Raw genomic sequence first — 24,138 nt, forward strand, 5'->3', positions numbered from 1 at the left:
TGTGTGTGTGTGAGAGAGAGAGAGAGAGAGAGAGAGAGAGAGAGACTGGGGCATGTAGAAACAAAGACAGACAGATGGGTCAAATAAAAGGTAATTACACCCATTCAGGTCAGGAAAAAAAAACAAGAATGAAGATCCTGTGTGTGTGAGAGAGAGAGAGAGAGAGAGAGAGAGAGAGAGAGAGATAAGATTAGAGTAGTGAAGGAGATAAGAACAGACAATGAGCCCTCATCTCATCTCATCTCATTATCTCTAGCCTCTTTATCCTGTTCTACAGGGTCACAGGCGAGCTGGATCCTATCCCAGCTGACTACGGGCGAAAGGCGGGGTTCACCCTGGACAAGTCGCCAGGTCATCACAGGGCCGACACATAGACACAGACAACCATTCACACTCACATTCACACCTACGCTCAATTTAGAGTCACCAGTTAACCTAACCTGCATGTCTTTGGACTGTGGGGGAAACCGGAGCACCCGGAGGAAACCCACGCGGACACGGGGAGAACATGCAAACTCCGCACAGAAAGGCCCTCGCCGACCACGGGGCTCGAACCCGGACCTTCTTGCTGTGAGGCGACAGCGCTAACCACTACACCACCGTGCCGCCGACAATGAGCCCTGTCTTAGTGATTATGGGACACACACACACACACACACAAGCATACTAAAATACACTCAGCATGTCTTTGTATCGGGCTACACACACACACACACACACACACCATCCATATACACACACCCTTTTTTCATGTGTCTGCAGTCGCTTGGAGGGATGTAAGCATGTTGACCTTTGACCTCCAGAGTCCTGTGTGCAGTAGCTGTGTGTGTATGTGTGTGTGTGTGTGCGCGCACGCGAGCAAACGTGTGTGTGTTGCATATTTAGGTGTGTGTTAAACACACACACTCATTTAGATCACTGTCTGAACAGGTGGCTTTGCCATCATTCAGGTTTATTTTCAGGAGAAGTGCACGCGCTGAATTTTCACCTCTGAGGGACCTGAATTCTGTGCGTGCATGTGTGTGCGTGTGTGTGTGTGCGTGTGTGTGTGCGTGTGTGTGTGTGCGTGTGTGTGTGTGCGTGTGTGCGTGCGTGTGTGTAAAGCTAATGTTAGACGAAATTGAGGCACATCTTCCAAAGCAATTGCAGCATTTTTATCTCTTTAAATTATACAAGCCACTTTTTAAAATAGAGCCCCAAGAAGCTTTCATACACCAAAACCTCAACACACACACACACACACACACACACACACACACACACAAAGTCAAACCCACAACAGAGAATATCCTGTGTTAACAAGACGCCTCACATGTTGTTTGCAGTCCTCGGTCTGTTCCACATCTGCGTCTCGGCTCCTTCACCGTGTTCATTTTTTGTCTTAATCAAAAACATTTCTTGTCCATTTTTATAAATAATTTAGACGCTCGTCCATGAAGACATTGTTACACAAAAATCTGTCTGTGAAGTTTTTCAGTCATCCAGGTCACTGAAATTTAAATAATAACCGGACTTCATCGGTTCTTGCTTAGAAATGGACAGGGATTAAACCACAGTGAAAATGGTTTTGTTTAAAGTGATGGACTCGTCAGGCAGAGCTGAGGAGCTGGAGATAAAGATCTTCCTAAAAAGGCTGACGGTGGTTTTCTGGCTGTTCTGGCAATCGAACTCACTCCCACAGATCCTTCATCATCCTTGACAGGGAACTAATAAATGATGTCCCCATCGTGTAGGCTGACAGTCGATTTTGAAATGTCACCAGGACGTTGTAGTAAACGTATGAGCGCTGTCTGTTTTCGTGGGTCACCTTGAGAGTTTTGAGAGTGATTATTAAAGGTGATGTCACTGACTATGTGTGGAAAGTTATCTGTATTCAGTATCGGGTTACGCACCTGCTTAGGTTTCTATATGCATCATTCAGATTATTTTCAATCACCTGTGCATAGTTCACACCTTCATGATTGCTAGATTTCTCTTGAGTAGAAGTGTCTGAGATAGGGTCGGATTTCAGGCTTCATGATTCTGAACCTTGTAGCCAGAAAAGTGTACAAACAGTATTAGATGCTCTATTACCAATATTTCCACCAATGCAAACCAAGTGCTAGTTCTGGACAAGTTGGTTTAACTTGCAGACCTTCTAAGAACCAATTTGCTTTTCAGTGGGCTAGAGAGCAACCATACATCACTGTATACGTCTCCACTTTCCCAGCAACACTAGCACCAAGCACAACAACAACAATGGAGGACTATATCGTCTGCTCAACAGTCCATACTGAATTTCACTTCCACGCTGAAGCTCTGATTTTTCTTCTTCTTCTTTGGATTAGGCAGACTAGATGCTACACTAGCTCTTTTTTTTTAATGGTCATTACATTACATTAGCAGAGGCTCTTCTCCAGAGCAACATACAACCATACCCACACACATACCCCTGGGGAGCAGTCAGGGGTTAAGTGCCTTGCTCAAGGGCACTTCAGTCATGGATTTTTCCTGCCAGTCCAGGGAATAGAATCAGTGACCCTTTGGGCCCAAGGCTGCTTCTCTCACCTTTAGGCCATGGCTGCCCCTGTAGTTAGTTTTAGATGTTGGTCACATTAATCCCACCCCAAGCCCCTGATGTAAGCGGTTCTTAGTTCTGGACCAGCGAAGTGTTGGTGCAGCTCCTGAGCCAGTTTTCCTGGCCGAGAGCCAGTTCTTTGGCTGCTGAAATGCAAAGACCTGGCTCAAGATTAGACATGGTTCCAGAGCTGAACAATCCCTGGACCTGCCTTAGTGGAAAAGGGGTGTCTATATCCCTTAGATGAAGTATCTGAGGGTGAGATTAAGGTTTTGAGTGAGATCAAGGTCAAATTGAAATGCGGGACAATCACTCGTTCTCAGTCTCTCAGGTTACCACATGACCAAGGCTGAGAAAGCCAAACTCTTTGACATAGTCCTTGGGCTGGAGTGTTTTTAGTGTTGCCATGTTCACGGTGTTGTTGTACCCAGGCTCATGGATGCATTTGTATTCTTTTTGTATGTGTGCGTAAAGGGGTTTGGGCCAATATTACGTTTGCCTTATTACATGGCCTCAAGGTCTTGTTAAAAAGTCTATACTGGTATTACATTGGATTGATCACTTGAACCTTTATGCACAGAAATCCAGTGTATGCATGCACTTGCATCCTGAATGTAATGTAAGCTAAATTACATTAAATTGATCTCGACTTGCTGATATAGAGAGAGCCAGATATATAGGTATAGACAAGATCTTTGGATACAGACTGTCTGTTCAACGGTGATCTTTTTTTCCCCATTTTCCTTCTCTGTTTCTGATTTGGCCTGACTGTGTGGTTTGTGGAATAGGGGTTTCCGCAGAAGTTTTTGGAGTTTGTTCTGTTTTTCCACAAGTTGCTTTGGCCTGTGGTTACGTGAAGGACGCACCACATTTAGCGCGGCATTCCCAACCTCATCCCTCATCCCAATGCCAAAACGAGCCCTTTAACACTAAAGCAAGTCCTACTTTTATATTTGTCAGTCTTTTATTCAGTCTAGATTTACAGAACCATAATTAAATACACTGTTTGAGCACTTTTAAGACACTTCGGTTTCTTCTTATAAAGTTGAAGGTTCGTGAAGAAATGAAAACTTGTCCAAATGAAACACCACTCCTTTTTGTTGTTATTTAAAAGTATAATTGGTGTATTCTGGTACTCATTTGGGTCTTCCCTGCTTTAATGGCTTTCTTAATTACTAGCATAGCCTGGAGTTGTTTTCCTGTTTTTGTTTTACAAGATTCTTATAGTGCTGATTCTAGAGGGGTTTTTTTTTATTCCTGTGGTCTGATCTGAGCAGCAAGTGTAAGAGCCAAGGACGCTTGTCCACTCACAAAAACAACACTCAGAGTTAGTTCCTCAGATGGTGTAGATCCTTTACCAAAGCGCCCCCTGGTGAGCACTGGGGAAAAGAGACACTGGTGGACGTATGGATGTGATATACAGAGGGTTTCACAGGGTTACTGGGGGGATTTGAGACAAACACTTGAGAGGCAGTCATGTTTTATGATGGGAGGAGGACACTTTGGTGTTGGCGTGTCTGTCTAATAAAAAAAGATCATAAAACAGTGGAGTTGTCGCTAAACTGCCATAGTAGGTGGGCATCATTAGCTCCCTCCCTTCTACCATGTCCAACATCTGTTTTTCTTACTGGAGGAAGTATGCGAGAACAAGGAGGCGGCTCTGCGGTGTGGAACGTCTCATTTCAAGGGCTTAAGGTTCTGCCCGTCTGTGGTCCATGCTCACACACACACACACACACACACACACACACACACACACACACACACACACACACACACACACACACTCCTGATACTAATTTTTTGTCCTCTTGCTCACTTGATAAGCTCTGACATTTCTGAGAAGAGTGTTTCCATAAAGGCACACTCCATTCTTTATCCTTTTCCAACTCAAATCATCATGTTTGTCTCGTGAGAGATTTATTACCATACTTTAACCAAGACAGCAGAAATGAAATCGAAGCATCTTGTGCTGGAAGAAAGAGCAGGGAAGAAATGATTTTCAGTCAGTTTGGTGTCTGAAATCCAGGCTTGAGAGACAATCTGAAGAAAAGGAAATGGACAAAATGGAGAAAGAAGGAGGAAAACTTTGCAGTGATAATCACTGTGACGGGAGATGAGCTTAATGATTAAGTAAATGAACCTGGACCAGTAACCTGAACCCGTATCACAGTTGATCAACTTTAATTATTTGAGGCAGCCAAGAATTGTGATCATTACTAACGGATGGTTAAAGGGTATACAGCTCTATAATTATCCACTTATTGGCTCATCTGTCCATGAGGCAGATGATCTGTTGCCATGGCCTGGCGTCTGTCGTCCACAGTTCAGTTAAATCGTATCTCCTCCGTCAGTTCTCGACAGATTTCAGTTCCCATTGTTTTGTTTGAAAGAACTTATTACTCTGCACAAAACTTGGTTGTTGTTTTGTCAATTTTTTTTGCTAATGAGTTACTAATTAGGCCAAATTAACAAATTTTCCAGGCCTCTCACTAGAATTTTACCTCCTCTCTCATTTCTCACCTGATTCCAGTTCTGATCGATGTTTTGGGTCGATCTTCCCTTGGGGAACAAAATTTAGTCCTTTGTCGATGTTTCTGTTGTAAACAGTTTGTTGTGGAGGTTGGTCCTCTCTCACACTGTCACATTTCAGTTCTGTTTGATGTTTCGTCGTCATGGTTGTTTTGATGGCAGGACAGATGAGTTCCTACGTCCTTGACATTCTGGTTGAAAGTTTACCCAGTGAGCACCAGGTGACTTGAGACGTTCATGGACTTCCATTATTGCTCCAGTCTCACCTGACCTGAACTGGCACCCAAAATATGTTAGTCGACAATTTTGGGTCCTGTTTAACCTTGATCTGTCCTCTAAATACATATCCTGATGTGGTCCATATTAAATCTGATGTCTTGTCTACAGCCATAACGATCATCTTGACTCTGACCCCAAATGACATATTTAAAAGAACTTCTTCATGCCTTAATCCAGCAGATCTGTAGATCCGCCTGGTCCATGTTTACCTTTTATAGTGCCATCATTTCAACTTCACTCATCTGGAATGATGTGGGACGCTATAGTGAGATCATTATCTCATGCCATTTCTGTGAGAGACGAAAGACAAGCATTTGCTTGAGGAACTCACCTGAAACATTTGATGGACAATGTCCAGCTACCTCTCTCTCTCTGTCTCTCTCTCTCTCTCTCTCTCTCTCTCTCTCTCTCTCTCTCAGAAGGCAGTAAAAGCATAAACAGAAGGTGCTGTTTTGTAGCCGAGATGTTTCAGCGATATCTTTTGTGGTTTCTTTCTTAAAGGAGCGGGGTCAGCCTTCCCAGAATCCAGTTTGTTGTTTTTGTTTTGAAATCACATGACCTCTACGCTGTTAGCTCTCTGTGCAACAAAACCAAATTCTGCAAAGTCACTGTTAGTGATTGCTCTGGAACCCTTGAACTCTGAATAGAATACGCCTGATATTTTATTACCTTCGTGGCTGCCCACGAGTCAGCCAAGGCCGGTTCTGGTCCTTTACAACGGAATAACCACAGGATAACCAGACGGATCGGTCAAAAGAATTTAACAGATAACGACTGTGACACAGCATCTTCAATTTCACATTACAATTTATGATCTATGGCAAAGGATTTCACCACATGGTTGTGAATATCGAGGGGTGTGAAAATGGTGACTCGATACTTGGTGCAGAGGCTTCTGGGAAGGATGAGTCGCCCCTTTAAAGTCCCAAACTGTCAGAATGCAACACTTTTATGGAGCAGCCCATAAGACGACCACAGACACCGACATAAATTTAAATATTGCTGTTCTTTGACACCAGATGAATTTCTTATGGCAGTGATATTGTTGGATTTACATTTCACTCTCACTCACACGCAGATAAATTATAAAACTGGATTCTTTCGCTCCCACGTGTTTTCTTGAGTTTCCTCTTAGAGTCTCACTGGCTGCTACTCGTCACACTTCTTGCTGCTTGTCAGAGATGCGAGTCGCTGTGTAGAATATCAAACATGCCTGAAATATCATAGAAAATCTTGTCAATGTTGTCATGACTCGGGATGGAGAAAGCTGAAGAAATGAGAAACGAGGAGGACGAGTTGAGTGACAGGACGCTTCCTTTCCTGTGCAAGATTACAGACTCTGTGGTGTGTGTGTGTGTGTGTGTGTGTGTGTGTGGGGGGGGGGGGGGGGGGGGGGGGTGTAGTGAGCAATTACAGGTCGTGTGTGTGCATGGACATCTGGTGAGACTGTGGGAGGAAAAGAGGGTGGCTACACTGGGAACGGCGAGATTAACGCCCCAGAATAACACCGTCATCAGTGTCATGGGGCTTCATAATAAACAGCTTCGTTTTTGGCACCGATGTGGAGTCAGGGGTCAGCAATAAAACAATAAAACCGGAGTTACGCTAATTATGCTCCAGTCAGCTAACAAGACCAGAAAACGTATCCTGAAATAAAAATAAAGTTCTCAGCTTTAGTTCAGAAATTTAACAGTGATGTATTAGCGTTAGAAACGTCACAAGAAAATCACACTGATCATCTCAAGCTATCTCCTAGAAGCTAATGATTTTAGGCATAGTGTCTAGTTGAGCCTCTTAACCTCCTTAATTACTTTTCTTGTTATCTTTATATCGGCACTATCGACTGGCCTTATCGACTTGTGATTCTCAGATCCCGTTCTTGGGCAGGCATGAGTTGAAGTAAACTGTGTTGTTTCTTCCTCCCGGCTGTTCCCCATAGTTCCATAACTACATTGCACCGGTGTTCCCTCAGACTCAAGGTCGAGTAACTGTGACCTCTACTTGATCGTAGTCATGCAGGTAGTGACTGTGATCTAAAGTGACTTGAATGTGATTGACTGTGTGACCGTGCTCTTTCACCCCGTTACCGTCGACTGGGATAGGAAGCCCCCCCGTCACCCTAGTGCAGGCTGAGAGATCAGTACCCCGCGACCCTAGAGATAAAGGAGGCTAGGATGATGGATGGATGGATGGATGGATGGATGGATGGATGGATGGATGAAGTACAGCGAGATTCAGTGAGATGTTTCCAACCAAGATACTGTATGTTAAAAAGAATATTTAAGTGATATATGAAAGAATTAATATACACAGTGCAGTTAGCGTACAAACATGTATGAGCATCAGGTGTTGGTCGAAATGAAGCGGGACGTGAACTTGATGAGAAGTTTATTCTCAGCGTAAATCTGTGGTATAAAATTGTCAAAAGCAAAGAATGAAATCTTTGAGAATTTTTCTTGAGAATTTTCACTCAGAAAAAAAATCAAATCTGCTTGAATGTTTTTTGAAAATATTAAAAATAAGTTAATTGAAAGAAAGAAAGAAAGAAAGAAAGAAAGAAAGAAAGAAAGAAAGAAAGAAAGAAAGCACCTGCTGTAGCTGGAGAAGATTCTCAGCTCAGGAAAAAACGCTCGCTAGAGAACACTGACTCATACTGGAGCGCCGCTTTAATCCCAAATCACTGTTAATTCACCTTTACTGTTCAAAGGAGAGGCTCAGAAAAGTTTCTCACACACACACACACACACACACACACACACACACACACACACACACACACACACACACACACACGTGCGCACACATCTGCACAGTCAAAAGTGTGTTTCTACATTCAGAAGGTAATGAACTTTAACAGTGTGTGTCACAGTTTAGGATAATTCCACTGGTTACTTTGGCTGCAAGTCAAACATGATGGCCAAGTGTGTGTGTGTGTGTGTGTGTGTGTGTGTGTGTGTGTGTGTGTGTGGACCCACAGAGATTTACTGAGCTGATGTGTCCATGTGTAAGAACCTGTTTCTCTCTTTTTCTCCATTTCTTTCGTTCATGTTCCCCTTTTTGTCTCAGTTTTCATTTAGCTCTGCTTTACTGTAGCACCTCATTCTGTGTGTGTGTGTGTGTGTGTGTGTGTGTGTGTGTGTGTGTGTGTGTGTGTGTGTGCGCGCACGCGCTGAACTCCTACCTCCTCCCTCAAAATTCTGCAGGAGAAAATGATTAGAAAAGAGAACAAAACTTGAACAGAAAGTCACTACACTGTGACCGAAAAGCAGGAGACATCAATCAGGGCGATTCTGTGACATTACAGTTGTGTTCAGCCAATCAGTGAGCTGCACTAGTTTTAGCTCCACCCACCATCGCACAGGTTACAGTATGAGGGCTGCTATTAAAAAGTTTGAGAAGAGAAACTCTGTTCATCACACTCATTCATCTCGGTTAGTGGAAGACTGCTGCTCTCAGCAACACACACTCATTACACACCAGGTGCTGCTGAAGTGTGTGTGTGTGTGTGGGGGGGGCATCCACCAACCACACAAGGCTAATCCAAGAGCTAAGTTGATGCTATCGAATCACATCGAGATCACACACACACACACACACACACACGTCCCATCATAGACAGGTTTGGGGTTCGGTGTAGAAATAAAAACCTGATCATAGTTCAGTAGTTCAGCAACTCGAGGCTTCTAAACGTGACTCTTCACAGCTTCTGTAGCTGATCGTACTTTTTTAAAAAATTCATCTCATCTCATTATCTGTAGCCGCTTTTATCCTTCTACAGGGTCGCAGGCGAGCTGGAGCCTATCCCAGCTGACTACGGGCGAAAGGCGGGGTTCACCCTGGACAAGTCACCAGGTCATCACAGGGCTGACACATAGACACAGACAACCATTCACACTCACATTCACACCTACGCTCAATTTAGAGTCACCAGTTAACCTAACCTGCATGTCTTTGGACTGTGGGGGAAACCGGAGCACCCGGAGGAAACCCACGCGGACACGGGGAGAACATGCAAACTCCGCACAGAAAGGCCCTCGCCGGCCCCGGGGCTCGAACCCGGACCTTCTTGCTGTGAGGCGACAGCGCTAACCACTACACCACCGTGCCGCCCTTTTAAAAAAATTAAAATAATAATAATAATAATAATTTTTAAAAATCTTTGTTAAAATTATTATACAGAATTATACAAATCTGCAAAAAAGAATTAAGTGTAGCAGAAAGTTACTACACTAGTGCTGAAAAACTGTTCTCGCCTTTAAACAGGATAAATTTGTGATGTTTGTGTTGAACCAATCAGTGATCAGATCTATTTATTTATCTCCGCCCACCCGTGCTGTATTCCATTTACCTCAGAAGTCGGAGCTGATTATGACGTCACACCTGAGTTAACCACGTTCCAGTACAACAAGATGGAAGACCAAGATGGACACCAGTATTAGCTACTGTTAGCAAAACCAGTTGATAACCAGACACTGTGTTATTTTACACATAAACGCTGTAGTGACGTGTCCACAGAGAGCCGTTATACACTTCTGTGTGTCCAACTGTCTTGATGAGACACAAATAAGACAGAAGCGCTAATAAAGTACAGCTTTTACTACTGTTGGTGCATGGAGCGGCCATCTTGGATTTTGAGGTCAGGGGTTTCTGAGGTTCTTCCAACTTTCTGAGTCAGAAATTTAACTTCGGGGGGCATTCCAGTTGAAATTTACGACTTCCCAGTACAAATGGAACACACCTTTAGTTACAGTCCAACTCCTCACTCTTGGCCTCGAGTCTTTATCAGAACTAACTTTTTTGCATAGTTTTTATTTATTTCCAATAAAAATGTCTTCTTGTTGCTGATATTCCTCTGCTCCAAATTCCTCATCTTGTACTTACACTGTTTTTGACTTACCTTGGAAATGGGAGGTTGGAACTCGGAATTACGATGTTGTTGAGGCGCTTCCATGATCATCTTTTGTTAGCAACAAGCTAGCCAGCTAACTGTTGAGTGATGTGCAGTGTGTTTACTCCTGTAGAGTCAGTATTATAGAGTTAACACGTGAATTTGTCTGTATGCTCTTGACAGTTTCTTCCTTTTTTCCTAGTTTGAAGTTGGAAATTCCAAGTTGTGAGTTTAAATCGAATGCAGGAATAAATTCCAAATAACTTCGTCTTCACTGTATATGGTCCCTGTGTAGGGTATAACACAATACCAACGCCGTACACCACACCCCCAATGCACCACCATTTTGGATTAAGCCACTAAGATTAAAGTATTGGCACCTGAGTGTTATATGGCAATGCTGACAATGAATAGATTTTCTGTTTAAAATCAATTTACTCATATTCACTCATTAACAGGGCACGTTGTCCTCCATGTGTGTTTTTCCAGCTAACGCCATAAAATGCAACCTGATTGGCCAGAATATTGATGCTTGATGAGAGAGAAAAAAGAGCACCCAAGTCCTGTAGGATTGCATGTAAACTGTTTGCTGAAGGTTGAGGGAAAATAAACTTGCACGCTTTCGTACGTTTTTTTTCAGCAGCGAGTGCGGTTGTGTATCCGGGTCTCCAGTGGTGTGGTGCGAGTTTGTTGATGTTGGTGTTGGAGATCAGAGAGTAGTGAATGTCGCTGTGGCTGTTTGTGTTGCGATGTTTAAACACATGAATGTCAAAACTGTTTCTCAACATCACACGCACCAGTAAACACATCTGTACCTCGGTAATTGTGTCACTTTATACACACACACACACACACACACACACACACATGGTTAGAGATGCATGCTTGCACGCTTTTCTTGTGTATTACAAACATTCTGATCATCAGAAAAGGCTGAAACAAGCCACACACACACACACAGAGTTGCACTAAGGAGTTTTCGATAACATTGTTTAAGACATAAGTGTTTACCCATTAGCCTGATCAACTCCCCTTTACATTTAGAGACTTTAAAAGAAAAGAAAACCCATATTTAAAATACAGTTATGAAGAGAGATTATGATATAAACTAACAATTCATGTGAATAATCGAAAATAAGGAGCTCACACAACTAGAGATATCCATCTCCAAAAGTAAAGTTTCTATGCAGAATGGATGATTTGATGGAGGCCACCACTGAAAATATTTTAACCAATCAGAAAAATCCCTCCGATCGTTTCCGGCAGTGCTCTGACGTCATTTGAGTGCAAGACACGGACGCTCTGCATAGCGAGTAAGACTTGAAGCTGCCCCTGGCTGGAGATTATTTCATTAAAAGTTTATATGAAAAAATTGAAATTCCATTTCTCTAACAAAAAAGTGGAGGGGGAAAGATAATACTGATGTCACTGATAAACAGTGAGGGAAGAGTGAACAGCTGATGTTCTCCTATGTGACTGAATGCAGAGAGGTAACTTTTCATATTTATATCCCCGGTACAAGTCGTGCTCTTGTGGCGCCTCGATCTGCCGACTGTAACCTCGCTAGACAACCTACAAACAGATCTGCATACAATCTGACTGACCTAAATTTGTCCAAGAGGCACGTGCGCGAGTTTTTACACGTTCCTGGCAGCATAAGCACTCATTAGCATGCTTAGCATGCTCTCGACTCATTCATGAAAAATTTCATCAAGACGTCACCAGGCTAGCCTACCGTAGTAGACAGTCCAACCTCCGCAGCAATGCAGAAAGAGGGTAAACAAACACTGCTTCACGCAGCTCATGTGCTCGGAACATTTTGAAGAAAATTCTTTCACTCAAACAACTCGGATGCACCGGCATTAGGAATACCGTACACACCAGTGCTGAGTCCAGATGCGGTTCCCACAATCTTCGGCCAAAAAGCGGACAAGACAAACGAGACAACACGGTCATTAGTCCACAAAAGAGAAGTTCAAAGGGTAAGAAAACACTTTTTATGGCTTTCCTAACTTTTTATTAAGTGTGATATGTTATTTTGAGTTCCTTTGCGCATAAACATAATAATTGCTGATGAAGCTAAGCAGCTTGATGTTTGTTGGGTGTCTTGCTTTGATTCAGTGTTTGTCAGAAAAGCCTCGATAACGACGAACTAAAACAACTCTATAAATATTGTTCAGTTGTGTGGAACTAATTGATATGGTAATGCTTGTTCATCATGATCATCGCTATTCGTGTCATTGTCCGAAATACTCGAGGAAATCAATGAAGAAATGTCGCTGGCGCTGTGGTCCATTTTGTCGAGTACGGACGTGTATTGTAAGTGACATCACTTTACGGAAACCATTCGGAGTTCTTTTAGGTAAACAGGAATGTGTTTGTGGAATAGCCGACCTCCATCACTGCAATCTAGTCAAACACGTGATCGTTTTAAGAAACAGGTGAAACAGTTTTTATGGATTAAATTCCAAACCCAGTTTTATGATGTGTGTAACTAATTTTTAATCATTTTGGTGCTGTTTCTGTAATCTAGTTGGACTCTGTGATAATTACACTTAGCATATTTTTTTTGTTTATGACTTTCATCATTGTTTATACAATTTTGTCAATTTATTAATGTCTCTTATATTTTATTGTTTCCTGCTGTCATCAAGAGGGACCACACTGGAAATAAGTGTATTTTATACTTTGTGTTGTCCTCGGTGCGATTTATACTGTATCTTTTACATGTATGAATTTTACCAAATAAATCCAGACCGTACCAGCAGCTCGGGGGTTTCTGGCAATATTTCCACCTTTTTCCATACGAGTACATCTTCCTGTAATGTTCACATGAATCCTGTGGAGTAAAGCAGTGTTTGTTTCCCCTCTTTCTGCGTTGCTGTGGGGGTTGGATTGTCTACTACGGTAATTACGGTAGACTCGCCTGGGGACATCTTGATGAGGAAGTTTTTCATGAATGAGTCGAGAGCATGCTAAGCATGCTAACCAGTAGAATAACACACAGTTTCAGCCTCGTTTTAAGCTGGGCAGACACTGTGCGATTTTTTCAATCGCGGTATTCAGCTGCTGCTCACACTGTACGAGTGAATCGCAGGGGTAAACAGCACGCAGCTTACGATTCCTGTTCTCACACTATACGATCCGATGCTTGGATCCGATGCTCAGGATTTCAAACAGGTTTGATTTTCATCCGATCGATCGGGAGGAGGTCGTGAGGTGTTAATCGCTTGTCGTTACCCCATGTATACTACACGATCCGAGACGCACGATTGAGCCAAAACTCAGCCCGATCTCCAAAATAGTCGCACGAGTGAAAATTGTGTCAAAATCGGGCCAAAAATCGCACAGTGTCTGCCCAGCTTTACAGGTAAAGAGTTCAGGTTTGTCCATAAGTCAGGGCTGCAGCTCATTAATACACTATTTCAGATGTATCATGAAAAAATCGACATTGTCACCTTAGTAGGCTTTTGGCTTTGCCCCTTCAGTACTGAAGAGCGACACTCAGCCTTGCGCCCAAATGACGTCATGCATCGCCCTTCTAACAGGCAACATGGCAGCGTCCTGATGGCATTAAAGCAGCGATAAGAAACACTCAACTTTCTTATAAATGTTCAAACATGCCTGAAACTTTTCTTACAGACTCTCAATATTACAAGCTACCAACCCGTGCATGTATTTACTTTGCATTTTCTATTCCTTTAATACTGATAAGCCGCGATATTAATAATAATAATTACAGCTTTTACACAATTAATCCCACAAGCTCTGACAGGAAGTGACCTCATAATGGGAGAGTGTGAGACCATGGAGAGTTTTCATCACATTAGTTGAAGTCACTCTGCTCTGTGTGTGTGTGTGTGTGTGTGTGTGTGTGTGTGTGTGTGTGTGTGTGTGTGTGTGTGTGTGTGTGTGTGTCTAAGGGCGAAGCTATGTGAATAAAACAGTGTTGATAAAATCACTGACTGAGACCCATAGGAACAAACACACACACACACACACACACACACACACACACACACACACACACACACACACACACGGTGTAAGGTCAAACTCATTCTCAGAGTGATGTGATGTATTTGGCAAGTGGAAAGGGGTGTGTGTGTGTGTGTGTGTGTGTGTGTGTGTGTGTGTGTGTGTGTGTGTGTGTGTGATAATGTGCCTTAATAATGCGAACTGTCAGTTTTCATATGTGATTTTGACATGAAATGGTTATTACACAATTGCTTACATATACACATCTCTCTCTCTCTCTCTCTCTCTCTCTCACTCACTCATACACACACACACACACACACACACACACACACACATACACGGAGTATGACTGTGAAATGTAAAATTAGTCACACTTCTGATTATGATGATGATAATGTTCAGAAACAGAGTGACGCTGTAGTACACACAGTGGGTCAGTGTCTCAGAACCCCACATCACATTTACACACTTTTATCACCAAAAAATAACACACACACACACACACACACACACACACACACACACACACACACACACACACACACACACACCTTTCCACTTGCCAAATACATCACACGTTATAATCAGCCGAGACGTGATCAGTGTGTGACGGTGTGTTTGTCTCGTTAGTTTTACAATGTTAATGTAGAAATATTTCTACATTATTTTTCTTCTTGACGATTCATTGAGGGGCCGGACTTTATTTAACCAAGCAGAGTTAAATTATAGAATAGACACACTCACCGGCCACTTTATTAGGAACACCCTCCACCTGCTGTCAGTTTCCTGCAGTTCTGTAATCAGCTGATCCCTCGCCAGCAGCTCGATGCATCAAATCCCACAGATACAAATGAAGAGCTTCAGTTAATGTTCACAATGTTCAAACATCAGAATGGGGAAAACTGTGATCTCACAGTGTGACTTTCTCTCACTGTGGTATGGGTGTTGGTTTGATCCAGATGGACTGGTTTGAGTATTTCAGAAGCTGCTGATCTCCTGGGGTTTTCACACACAACAGTCTCTAGAGTTTACACAGAATGGTGCGGAAAACAAAAAACACTGAGTGAGTGAGCGACAGTTCTTAATTTCCCTGAGGGAACCCTCCCAAAGGGATCAATAAAGTTTTATCTTTTTATCTAAGTTCTGTGGGTGGAAACAAACGCCTTGTTGATAAGAGAGGGTCAGAGGGAAATGGACAGATTGGTTGGAGCTTTTTGGCCAGGAAGGATATAGTAACTCATATAATCACTCTTGACAACCGTGGTGAGCAGAAAAGCATCTCAGCATGAAACAGCAAACAGAAGAACACATTGGGTTCCACTCCTGCAGCCAAGAACAGCGATCTGAGAACCAACAAGTTCCTATTAAAGTGGCTGGTGAGTGTGTAGATATAAATAAAGAGAGAGACAGAGAGAGAGAGAGAGCACTGATCCCCTTCTCTTATGACGATCCTGTGCCGTTACCAAAACAGAAATCGTCTGCATTTGCGTATGAGGTGATTGATAGCGTGATAACTCTGGATTGTAATGATTAACATGTTATGTTCACTTGATAACCATTAACACATCTCTGGAATAACATCAGCCTCACACATCTGCAACCTGCAGTGCCGAAGAAAGAGGTGGCAGAGTTTCCAGCTAAACAGACTGGAGACTTATTTATTTAATTTGGAGAAGCAGGTCCTCATGGAGCAGGTGTCAGCAGTAACGACCACAACTAGTGCTAATCTGAACCTGTATGAAATTGTATATAGTCACATATATGCATATAAAAACCTTGATGTTGTGTCTCCACTGCTAGATGTTAACGTTACCATTTTGGACACATGGGATATTGATAACTCCACGACAGCATGAATTATATAATCAAGAACTACGAGAGTGCTTCATCTCTATATTTAGGGTGTCTCACTACATAAAGAGTCCAGTGTCGCAAAACTTCATTCTGAGAGATTTGAAATAATATTTTGACATACGTTCCTTAATCTGTAATGCATCAGTCACCAAAATATTATTCTGTAAACAACCTGTAAATAGGAGTGTTGGAAAAATAAACATGAGCTACGCATTAAAGCTGTACTGCCTTTCACATTCTTCAAGTGTAGGTCATAAAAAGGATTTTCCCGACACCCAATTATTTTTGTTTAGTGACGGAAAGCTACTGAATTCAAATAACAGACTTCCAATTTTATTAGTTTTTTTAAATAGGACAATTAATTAATTTATCTCCACATGGCCCTAAATTCTCCGCTATTTTTTCCTGCTTCACCATGACCCAATTCAAGATACTACATCATGCATCACGTGGTGGGCTTTCCCTGTTCACGCAAGGCATTTTGGGATACAAATTTGAAACAGGAGAGAAAAATGGAGGACGTGAGTGTGCGAATGAAACGTGAAAGACCAACTACGGTAACAGAAAGAAAGCGAGAAGAAAAGACGTTATGTTCTATACGAAGGAAAGGAAACGCAGGACCAAACTAATAAATATGGGCGCTCAGCGAGCACCTCGGTGTGATCAGCTGTTCGTTTAGTGACAGAATGATGGAACTGTCAGTGCACGCTCAAAGGGAAACCTGTAGATGGCAGTAATGCAACACTGTGGATGCCAGCTGCCGTAAAACCCAAAAGAAGAAGAAGAAGGTAAACCTGCGCATGCGCACACGGACTTCCTCTGTCTGCTTGACTGCGCCAAGCGAGCAATTTCATGCACATTATTTGCTTTAATCCCCTCAAATTAAATAACTTCCCAGCCACAGAATGGCCTGATATTTTGTGAGATATTACAGAAATAAACAGATATCACAATCACCACATTTCAGACGGAACTAAATTTCACCGATTTTATGAACTCGACTAGCTTTAAATTCAATCGATACATCACAAAGTTTACACCTGACTTTCTTCTAAAAATGATTTCCTGTTCAGATGACAATACCTTCCTCATTTTCATTCGTGTCTCTGGATCAGCTGAACCAACACAAACAAATCAGCCTTTAATTTAAAGATAATTAACTGTAGATTTAGAATATCCGATTAAACAACTTTTCAAAACTGAGCCTAGTTACAATTTTAAACGTTTTATACACACAGTTTTAGTGACATAGTGTGCGTGTGGTAAGAGTGAGGAGATCCGACCCACTCATAATTTTTTTTAATAAATGCTGAAAGGAATGAAAACCAGTGCATGCTACGTCCTGCTGTAAAAATGTCAGCAAGTTGTATTTTTATCGAATGAACACATTTTATACGAGTTTACTTGTGTATAAGCCAAGAATACACAAATGTTCTCACAATGGTTTACGTGTTTGTATATAATAAAAATCACACAGTCGAACCACAGACGGGACGCCTCAGGGCTGTTTTCTGTCTCTGACACACAACACCACACAGGAACAGTCAGCATCAGAGGATCTGCAACAACATCAATCTCCGTTCTGTGGACTGAATCGACAGGCTGGCAGGAGAAGAACAAGACCTGAAGGACCTGGTGAAACACTCGGACAGGACGTCTTCCAAATATGGAATGGAAGTCAGCCCAGAGAGAACCAAACTGATGACCAAATGAAACCCCAAAGTATCTCAGAACAAGTAAGCACCAAGAACCAAAGCAGAAATCTGTCCAGGACAAGAACATCAGTCTCCGATCGAAGCTCAGGCTCATGCATGCAACGATCATCTCAATCTTCCTCCACCTTCTGCATATGGAACATCGACACTCACAGACGAGCTGGAGTAGAAAATTCAGACCATGGAAACACAATGCTTCTGAAAGATCCTGGGCATCAGCTACAAAGACCATGTGACCAATTAGGCAGTGTGAAAGATGAGACTAGAACACACAGGCCCATATGAAGATCTCCTGGCAAGAAGGATCAAGAAGATCATCAGGGTTGGTGAAGACCGTTCTCCATGGCACGGTGGAAGGAACGAGAAGAAGAAGGAATGATCTGAGAATCGCCTAAACACAAGTCCAGGCTGAGAACCGTCAAACATTGAGATCTGTTCAGACGTGCATCTGCTAGGGTTCCCTGAAGATCCAGATGATTATGGGACTTGTGATCGTAATCTCATCTCATCTCATCTCATCTCATCTCATTATCTCTAGCCGCTTTATCCTTTTACAGGGTCGCAGGCGAGCTGGAGCCTATCCCAGCTGACTACGGGCGAAAGGCGGGGTTCACCCTGGACAAGTCGCCAGGTCATCACAGGGCTGACACATAGACACAGACAACCATTCACACTCACATTCACACCTACGCTCAATTTAGAGTCACCAGTTAACCTAACCTGCATGTCTTTGGACTGTGGGGGAAACCGGAGCACCCGGAGGAAACCCACGCGGACACGGGGAGAACATGCAAACTCCACACAGAAAGGCCCTCGCCAGCCACGGGGCTCGAACCCAGGACCTTCTTGCTGTGAGGCGACAGCGCTAACCACTACACCACCATGCCGCCCCGTGATCGTAATCATAATCACAATAATCAAATCACAGTGGTCCAAAAAGAACACCGTAAAATATCACATCTGCTCATTTTGAGAGCAGATGTGATATTTGTGACCACAGGGTTGTAGGTTTGATCCCACGTGCTGTAGGTGTGTACAAAAGTCAACCATGTGACCTCGTTCAAAACATCAGGGGTTTTTTTTTCCTTAAAAAAGTCCTGATTTATATTTCAGTCTTATAAAATGATAGGCAGAGTGACGCGAAGGCCTCTGATACTGAATCTGAGCGTTTGTGAAATAACAGGTGTTAGGAAGCGTCTTGCTAATTTCTTTCCACTCCTTCAGCCTTTTTTATTTCTCTCCCAGCCGTGCCTTCGTGTTCTGCCTCGTTACTGCAGCAGCCGCACTTATTTCTTTTCCAGGCCTTGAAAAAACAAGGAAGGTGCCATGTGATTGGACACAGTGTTGCCATAGTGACCATTTGGCCATGTGTGATTGGTTCTCTTCGGTCTAGCCGGTGATGAGGTCCTGACCCGGGCCTCACACTAATGACTGGAGCAGTACTGCGAGCTAGCTCGTCTCAGTGGTGCTAACATGCTAACGCCCCACACGTGAGCGCATGTGGAACCCAGTCGAGAGAGAGAGAGAGAGAGAGGGAGGGAGGGATGGAAGAGATTTAAACACCACCTCACCCCACCAACAATACAAGGAAACCATTGTTTGGGTTTTTTTTCTTTTCATGGGGAACCCTCCTCCTCTTTCTCAGCTCCCCCTCACCTTCAAGCTCCCTGTCTGGAGGACAAAACACTGGTGCAGAAAACCAAACACGGTAGATTTTTATCTAAACAGCTGGATGATGGAGCTTTTCCTGGTTGGTTGGGGCATGAAGTATCCAGATGTTTTACCAAGTGTTTCCCAAGATTACCTCATTAAAGGAAAACTCATTAAAACTGGGGTTTTTTTTATCTAATCTCAGTTTATCCGTCTGTAGTGTACACTTGAATCCCTGAAAGTAGATTGACATTTTTCTGCACCAAATAAAAAAAAAAAATCTGAAGATTCACTTATATTGGAAATCTAAGGGCAGCTGTTGGACGTCATTATTACATGTTCATGCGAAACATGACGTCGTAACCCGTTTTCTCATATGAGCTCTGGAGAATCCAGTCCGAATAATTGTCGGGAAATTGGCTTTCACGCACAGAGCACAGAACAGGAGATTGTCAGTGTCAGATGTATTCTCACCTCCTGGAATTGCTCCGTTTGGTTTAGGAGGAGGGTGGCGCCCGGGTAGAGCGAGCAGGAGGGAGGAAATGGCACAGAAGAAGCCCACTGTGGAAATTGCAATATTTTGTTTGTCATAAACAACCGAGTCTTTTTTTTCTGTTCCTTGAATTTGTCTGATGATTCCGGCGTCAGTCCTCCCACAGAAGTTCCCGAATCTCATCGTCTCTCCAGTTTGACATTTTCTTTCTCGTCTTTGTGTAAAATTCTTCCTGTTTTGCACCAGTCACATGATGGAAACTTCATCAACAAACACGCCTACTGGCTCACTGTGAATCCCCCGGACAGTGGGCCGCTTTATTCACACACAAACTCAATCAGACTTTACTCAGGATCTGCTGGGGTCAAGTCCGTTTAATGTCTGGTCCAATTGATTCATATATATGCATTCTCACATACAGAAGCCAAGAAGCCTTTATTTGTCACACGTACGCTTAAGACTTAAGCACACAGTGAAATTCCTTTCTGCATTTAACCCATCTGAAGCAGTGAACACACACATGCGCGCACACACATACCCAGAGCAGTGGGCAGCTATGCTACAGCACCCAGGGAGCAGTTGGGGGTTTGGTGCCTTGCTCAAGGGCTCTTCAGCCCAACCTCAGGCCATGGCCACCCCATGTAAACCTAACCACAAGTCTTTGAACTGTAGGGGAAACCGGAGCACCCAGAGGACACGGGGAGAACATGCAAACTCCACACAGAAAGCCCCCCATTGGCCACTGGGCTCGAACCCAGAACCCAGGCCTTTCCTTTTTGCTGTGAGGTGACAGTGCTAACCACTACACCACCGTGCTGCCCAGCCTGCCATACAGCTCCTCTGGGTAATGTTAGAGAAGTTCAGGGTTGCAGTGCATGTCTGAAAGTGTCTCTGAACTCTTTAGAGATGAGGCTACATTTTGAGAAAAAAAAGTGCTAATGCTTGTGTTAAAATCACCGCCAAACCTGTGTGACTTTGATGGTGTCTGTATACAAAAAGTGTAAAGAAATTAGTTGGAATTAGTTCAAAATTCTTTCAGAGTTGGAGACTCAAAGCCAGAAGTTATCCAGAGAAAGTTCCTGGTATTCAGAGTCGAGTTACACAGATGCTGAAGTGGATTTTCTGCACTCAAGATCCAAGAGAGCTTTATTATCAGTACATCCATATACAATTATACAGTGCACCGAGTGAAAACTCTGCTTTCAGATTATTAACTTGACCTGCGTGGAGTTCACACCTCTGAGGTCGGGGTTTCCTAACAGCATGTCACAGAAGGAGGCGTGGACACGATGGACACAAACACTGATTTTATTTCTGCTCAAAAAGACAACATGAAACACGAAACATGAGACATACTGAACTAGGACACGAGAACATGGTAAACTACGAGGCTAAAGCATTCACAAAGGCACATGATGTGACATGGCAGTAAATGAACACTGGACATTACATTACAGGTATTTCGTAGATGCTGTTATCCATAGCAACATATAACACACCCAGAGCAGCCTGGGGAGCAGTTGGGGGTTAGATGCCTTGCTCAAGGGCACTTCAGCCATTCCTGCTGATCCACAGAATCAAACTGGCGACCTTTTGGTCCCAAAGCTGATAAATGGACCAAACTGTGTGTAAATACTGTAGCAAATCATGGATAAGGTGAATCAGGTGCAAAGCAGCCAGTATATTGCACTATGGTATAATGTGTCATCTATGTGAATTATTGACTACTACATCTTTGACTTCCATCCATCCATTATCTGTAGCCATTTATCCTGTACAGGGTCGCGGGCGAGCTGGAGCCTATCCCAGCTGACTACTGGTGAGAGGCGGGGTTCACCCTGGACAAGTCGCCAGGTCATCACAGAGCTGACACATATACCCCTTTTCCACCAAATCAGTTCCAGGGCTGGTTCGGAGCCAGTGCTGGTGCTGGTTCACAACTCGTTCAACTTGCGAGCCAGCTGAGAACCAGTTTGCTTTTCCATAGCTCGCGGTGCTAAGGGAAGCCACGTCATTATGTCGTTGTATACATCAGTTACGTTGCTGTATATGTCATTACGTCGCTATGTACGTCAGTTACGTCGCTACGTTTGCATAAACCTTGGCATGAATATCGAAGCAAAAACAACACGGAAGAAGCAGCAGCAACAACAATAATAATAATACTGGATGACTTCGCGTTTGTACAGCTGCTGCTTCTCATCACTTAAAAATGGCGATCTTCCGCAGTCTTGTTATTGTTGTTGGTCTTAACAACTCCGCCCCCCCGCTGACGTAAGCGGTTCTTTCCTCTGGCCCAGCAGAGAGTTGGTGCTAGCCTGGAACCGGTTTTTCTGGCCCCAGAGCCAGTTCTTTGTCAGTGGAAACAGAAAACCCGGTTCCAAACTAAGCACTGGCCCCGAACCAGCCCTGGAACTGCTTTGGTGGAAAAGGGGCAATAGACACAGACAACCATTCACACTCACATTCACACCTACAGTCAATTTAGAGTCACCAGTTAACCTAACCTGCATGTCTTTGGACTATGGGGGAAACCGGAGCACCCGGAGGAAACCCACGCGGACAACATGCAAACTCCGCACAGAAAGGCCCTCGCCGGCCACGGGGCTCGAACCCGGACCTTCTTGCTGTGAGGCGACAGCGCTAACCACTACGTCACCGTGCTGTCCCCCCTTGGCTTCCATTATGAGTAAATTTGAAGTACACGCATTTGCGGTTGTTTTCTTGATTCAGAGCAACATGTCGAAACTCTATGACTTCACTCTGCGCCAATCACACACACACTACAGAATTGACAGGGGTTTAAAAATGGAGTATTCCTTTAACAGGCATTTTTTTTTTATTAAGTTTCTAGAGCAAATGAAACCACCAGGGCATGAGGGAACCTCCACGACGATGCATTTGAGAAACTCCATCCCAGGGGACTGTCGTTTGTGGCATGAAGCAGCTTTCTTGGCGATTTTCAGAGCAGGAGTGGCCCAAACTTCATCCACCACCTCGTTTCTCATGCCAGAAATTATGACATTATTCTTTTTAGCTTTGAACGTGCATGTTGGTAAATATTTACTTAGAAACAACGAGTGGGAAAGGGAGCAAATGCTGGAGGAATCAGTTTTGATTTTTCATCTTGCTCTGTTCATTATACTGGGCTTCACTCCAAGTAAAATGATCTTTCAGGGCTTTGTCTCGCTCAAACTGGCATGGCTTTGTGAGAAAGTCTCGTCCTGAAAATTGACTCATCGCACCATCGTGTTGTTGTTTTGTTCCTGAACATGCTGACCTGCAGAAATCTCTGTTTTCAATTTGTGTCACATTTGTATTAATCGAATTGAACCGAAACAAACTTGGCAAAAATTAACATAATTGAATTGAACTTAATTGTGTTCTTTTTCCTCTGTGTGTGTGTGTGTGTGTGCAGGTTCTCCAAGCAGAAATCTGGTGGCTCAAGAGGCCGTGAGAAAACAGGCAACATTCCGCAAGCCTACATTACCCAAACCCACAGAGCAGCTCTCCAGTACGAAGCAGTGATATTTCTTATCTCCTTCATCTGTTATACAATCAAACCCTCACTCACTCACTCGCTCGCTCGCTCGCTCAGTTCTGTTCCCATGAAACGGCTTCTTAGCTGTGATTTGATTCCATGCATTTCATTCCTTCTGAAACAGCTGTGTTGAAATGTTTCACTGATTTACTCAACAGCCAACAGCGATCCAAATATGCCACACCCGTACCCAGAATAAACAAACTTGGTAGTAGGTTAGCATGCTTGCTAAATATAGGAAACAATAGACTTTTACTGGCTCCTGATGGAGACAGTGTATAAAGACAGAATCAGCTTCTCTATCAGTCCAAGGGAGCAACGTTACGGCGCTGAACAGCTCCAAGTTGCTAAACCACTCCTCCAAAGTCACACAAACTCCACCTTCTGACAAACGAATAAACTCCCCCTAGTGATGGTGGGAACAGGTACTAGCGTGTGGGAAAACGCACAACCGAAATCAGTGTTTGCTGCTAACAAGGTAACGAGCTACAAGTGTAAATCAGGACACACCCAGGGGGAGGTGCAGAGAGGATGTGCTTCTGGAGAGCATTTAACTGGGCAATTCGGTCTTTTAGAATTGAGAGACACTTTAACAGGCTGAAGATTCTCCGTATGGGGGAGCACTTACTCTTTCACAGAGTAGCCTAA

General features: G+C 43.4%; 1 protein-coding gene across 1 annotated transcript in view; it reads left to right on the forward strand.

The window, feature by feature from the left end:
- The window catches only part of emid1 (EMI domain containing 1), a 140,501-nt gene that overhangs the window by 58,687 nt on the left and 57,676 nt on the right, over positions 1–24,138 (forward strand). Inside the window, 1 exon segment of the mRNA XM_060907536.1 lies at positions 23,368–23,463. Within this exon segment, the coding sequence (XP_060763519.1) occupies positions 23,368–23,463 (96 nt within the window).

The sequence above is a fragment of the Neoarius graeffei genome, chromosome 24 (genome assembly GCF_027579695.1).
Source record: "Neoarius graeffei isolate fNeoGra1 chromosome 24, fNeoGra1.pri, whole genome shotgun sequence".
NCBI classification, from domain to species: domain Eukaryota; kingdom Metazoa; phylum Chordata; class Actinopteri; order Siluriformes; family Ariidae; genus Neoarius; species Neoarius graeffei.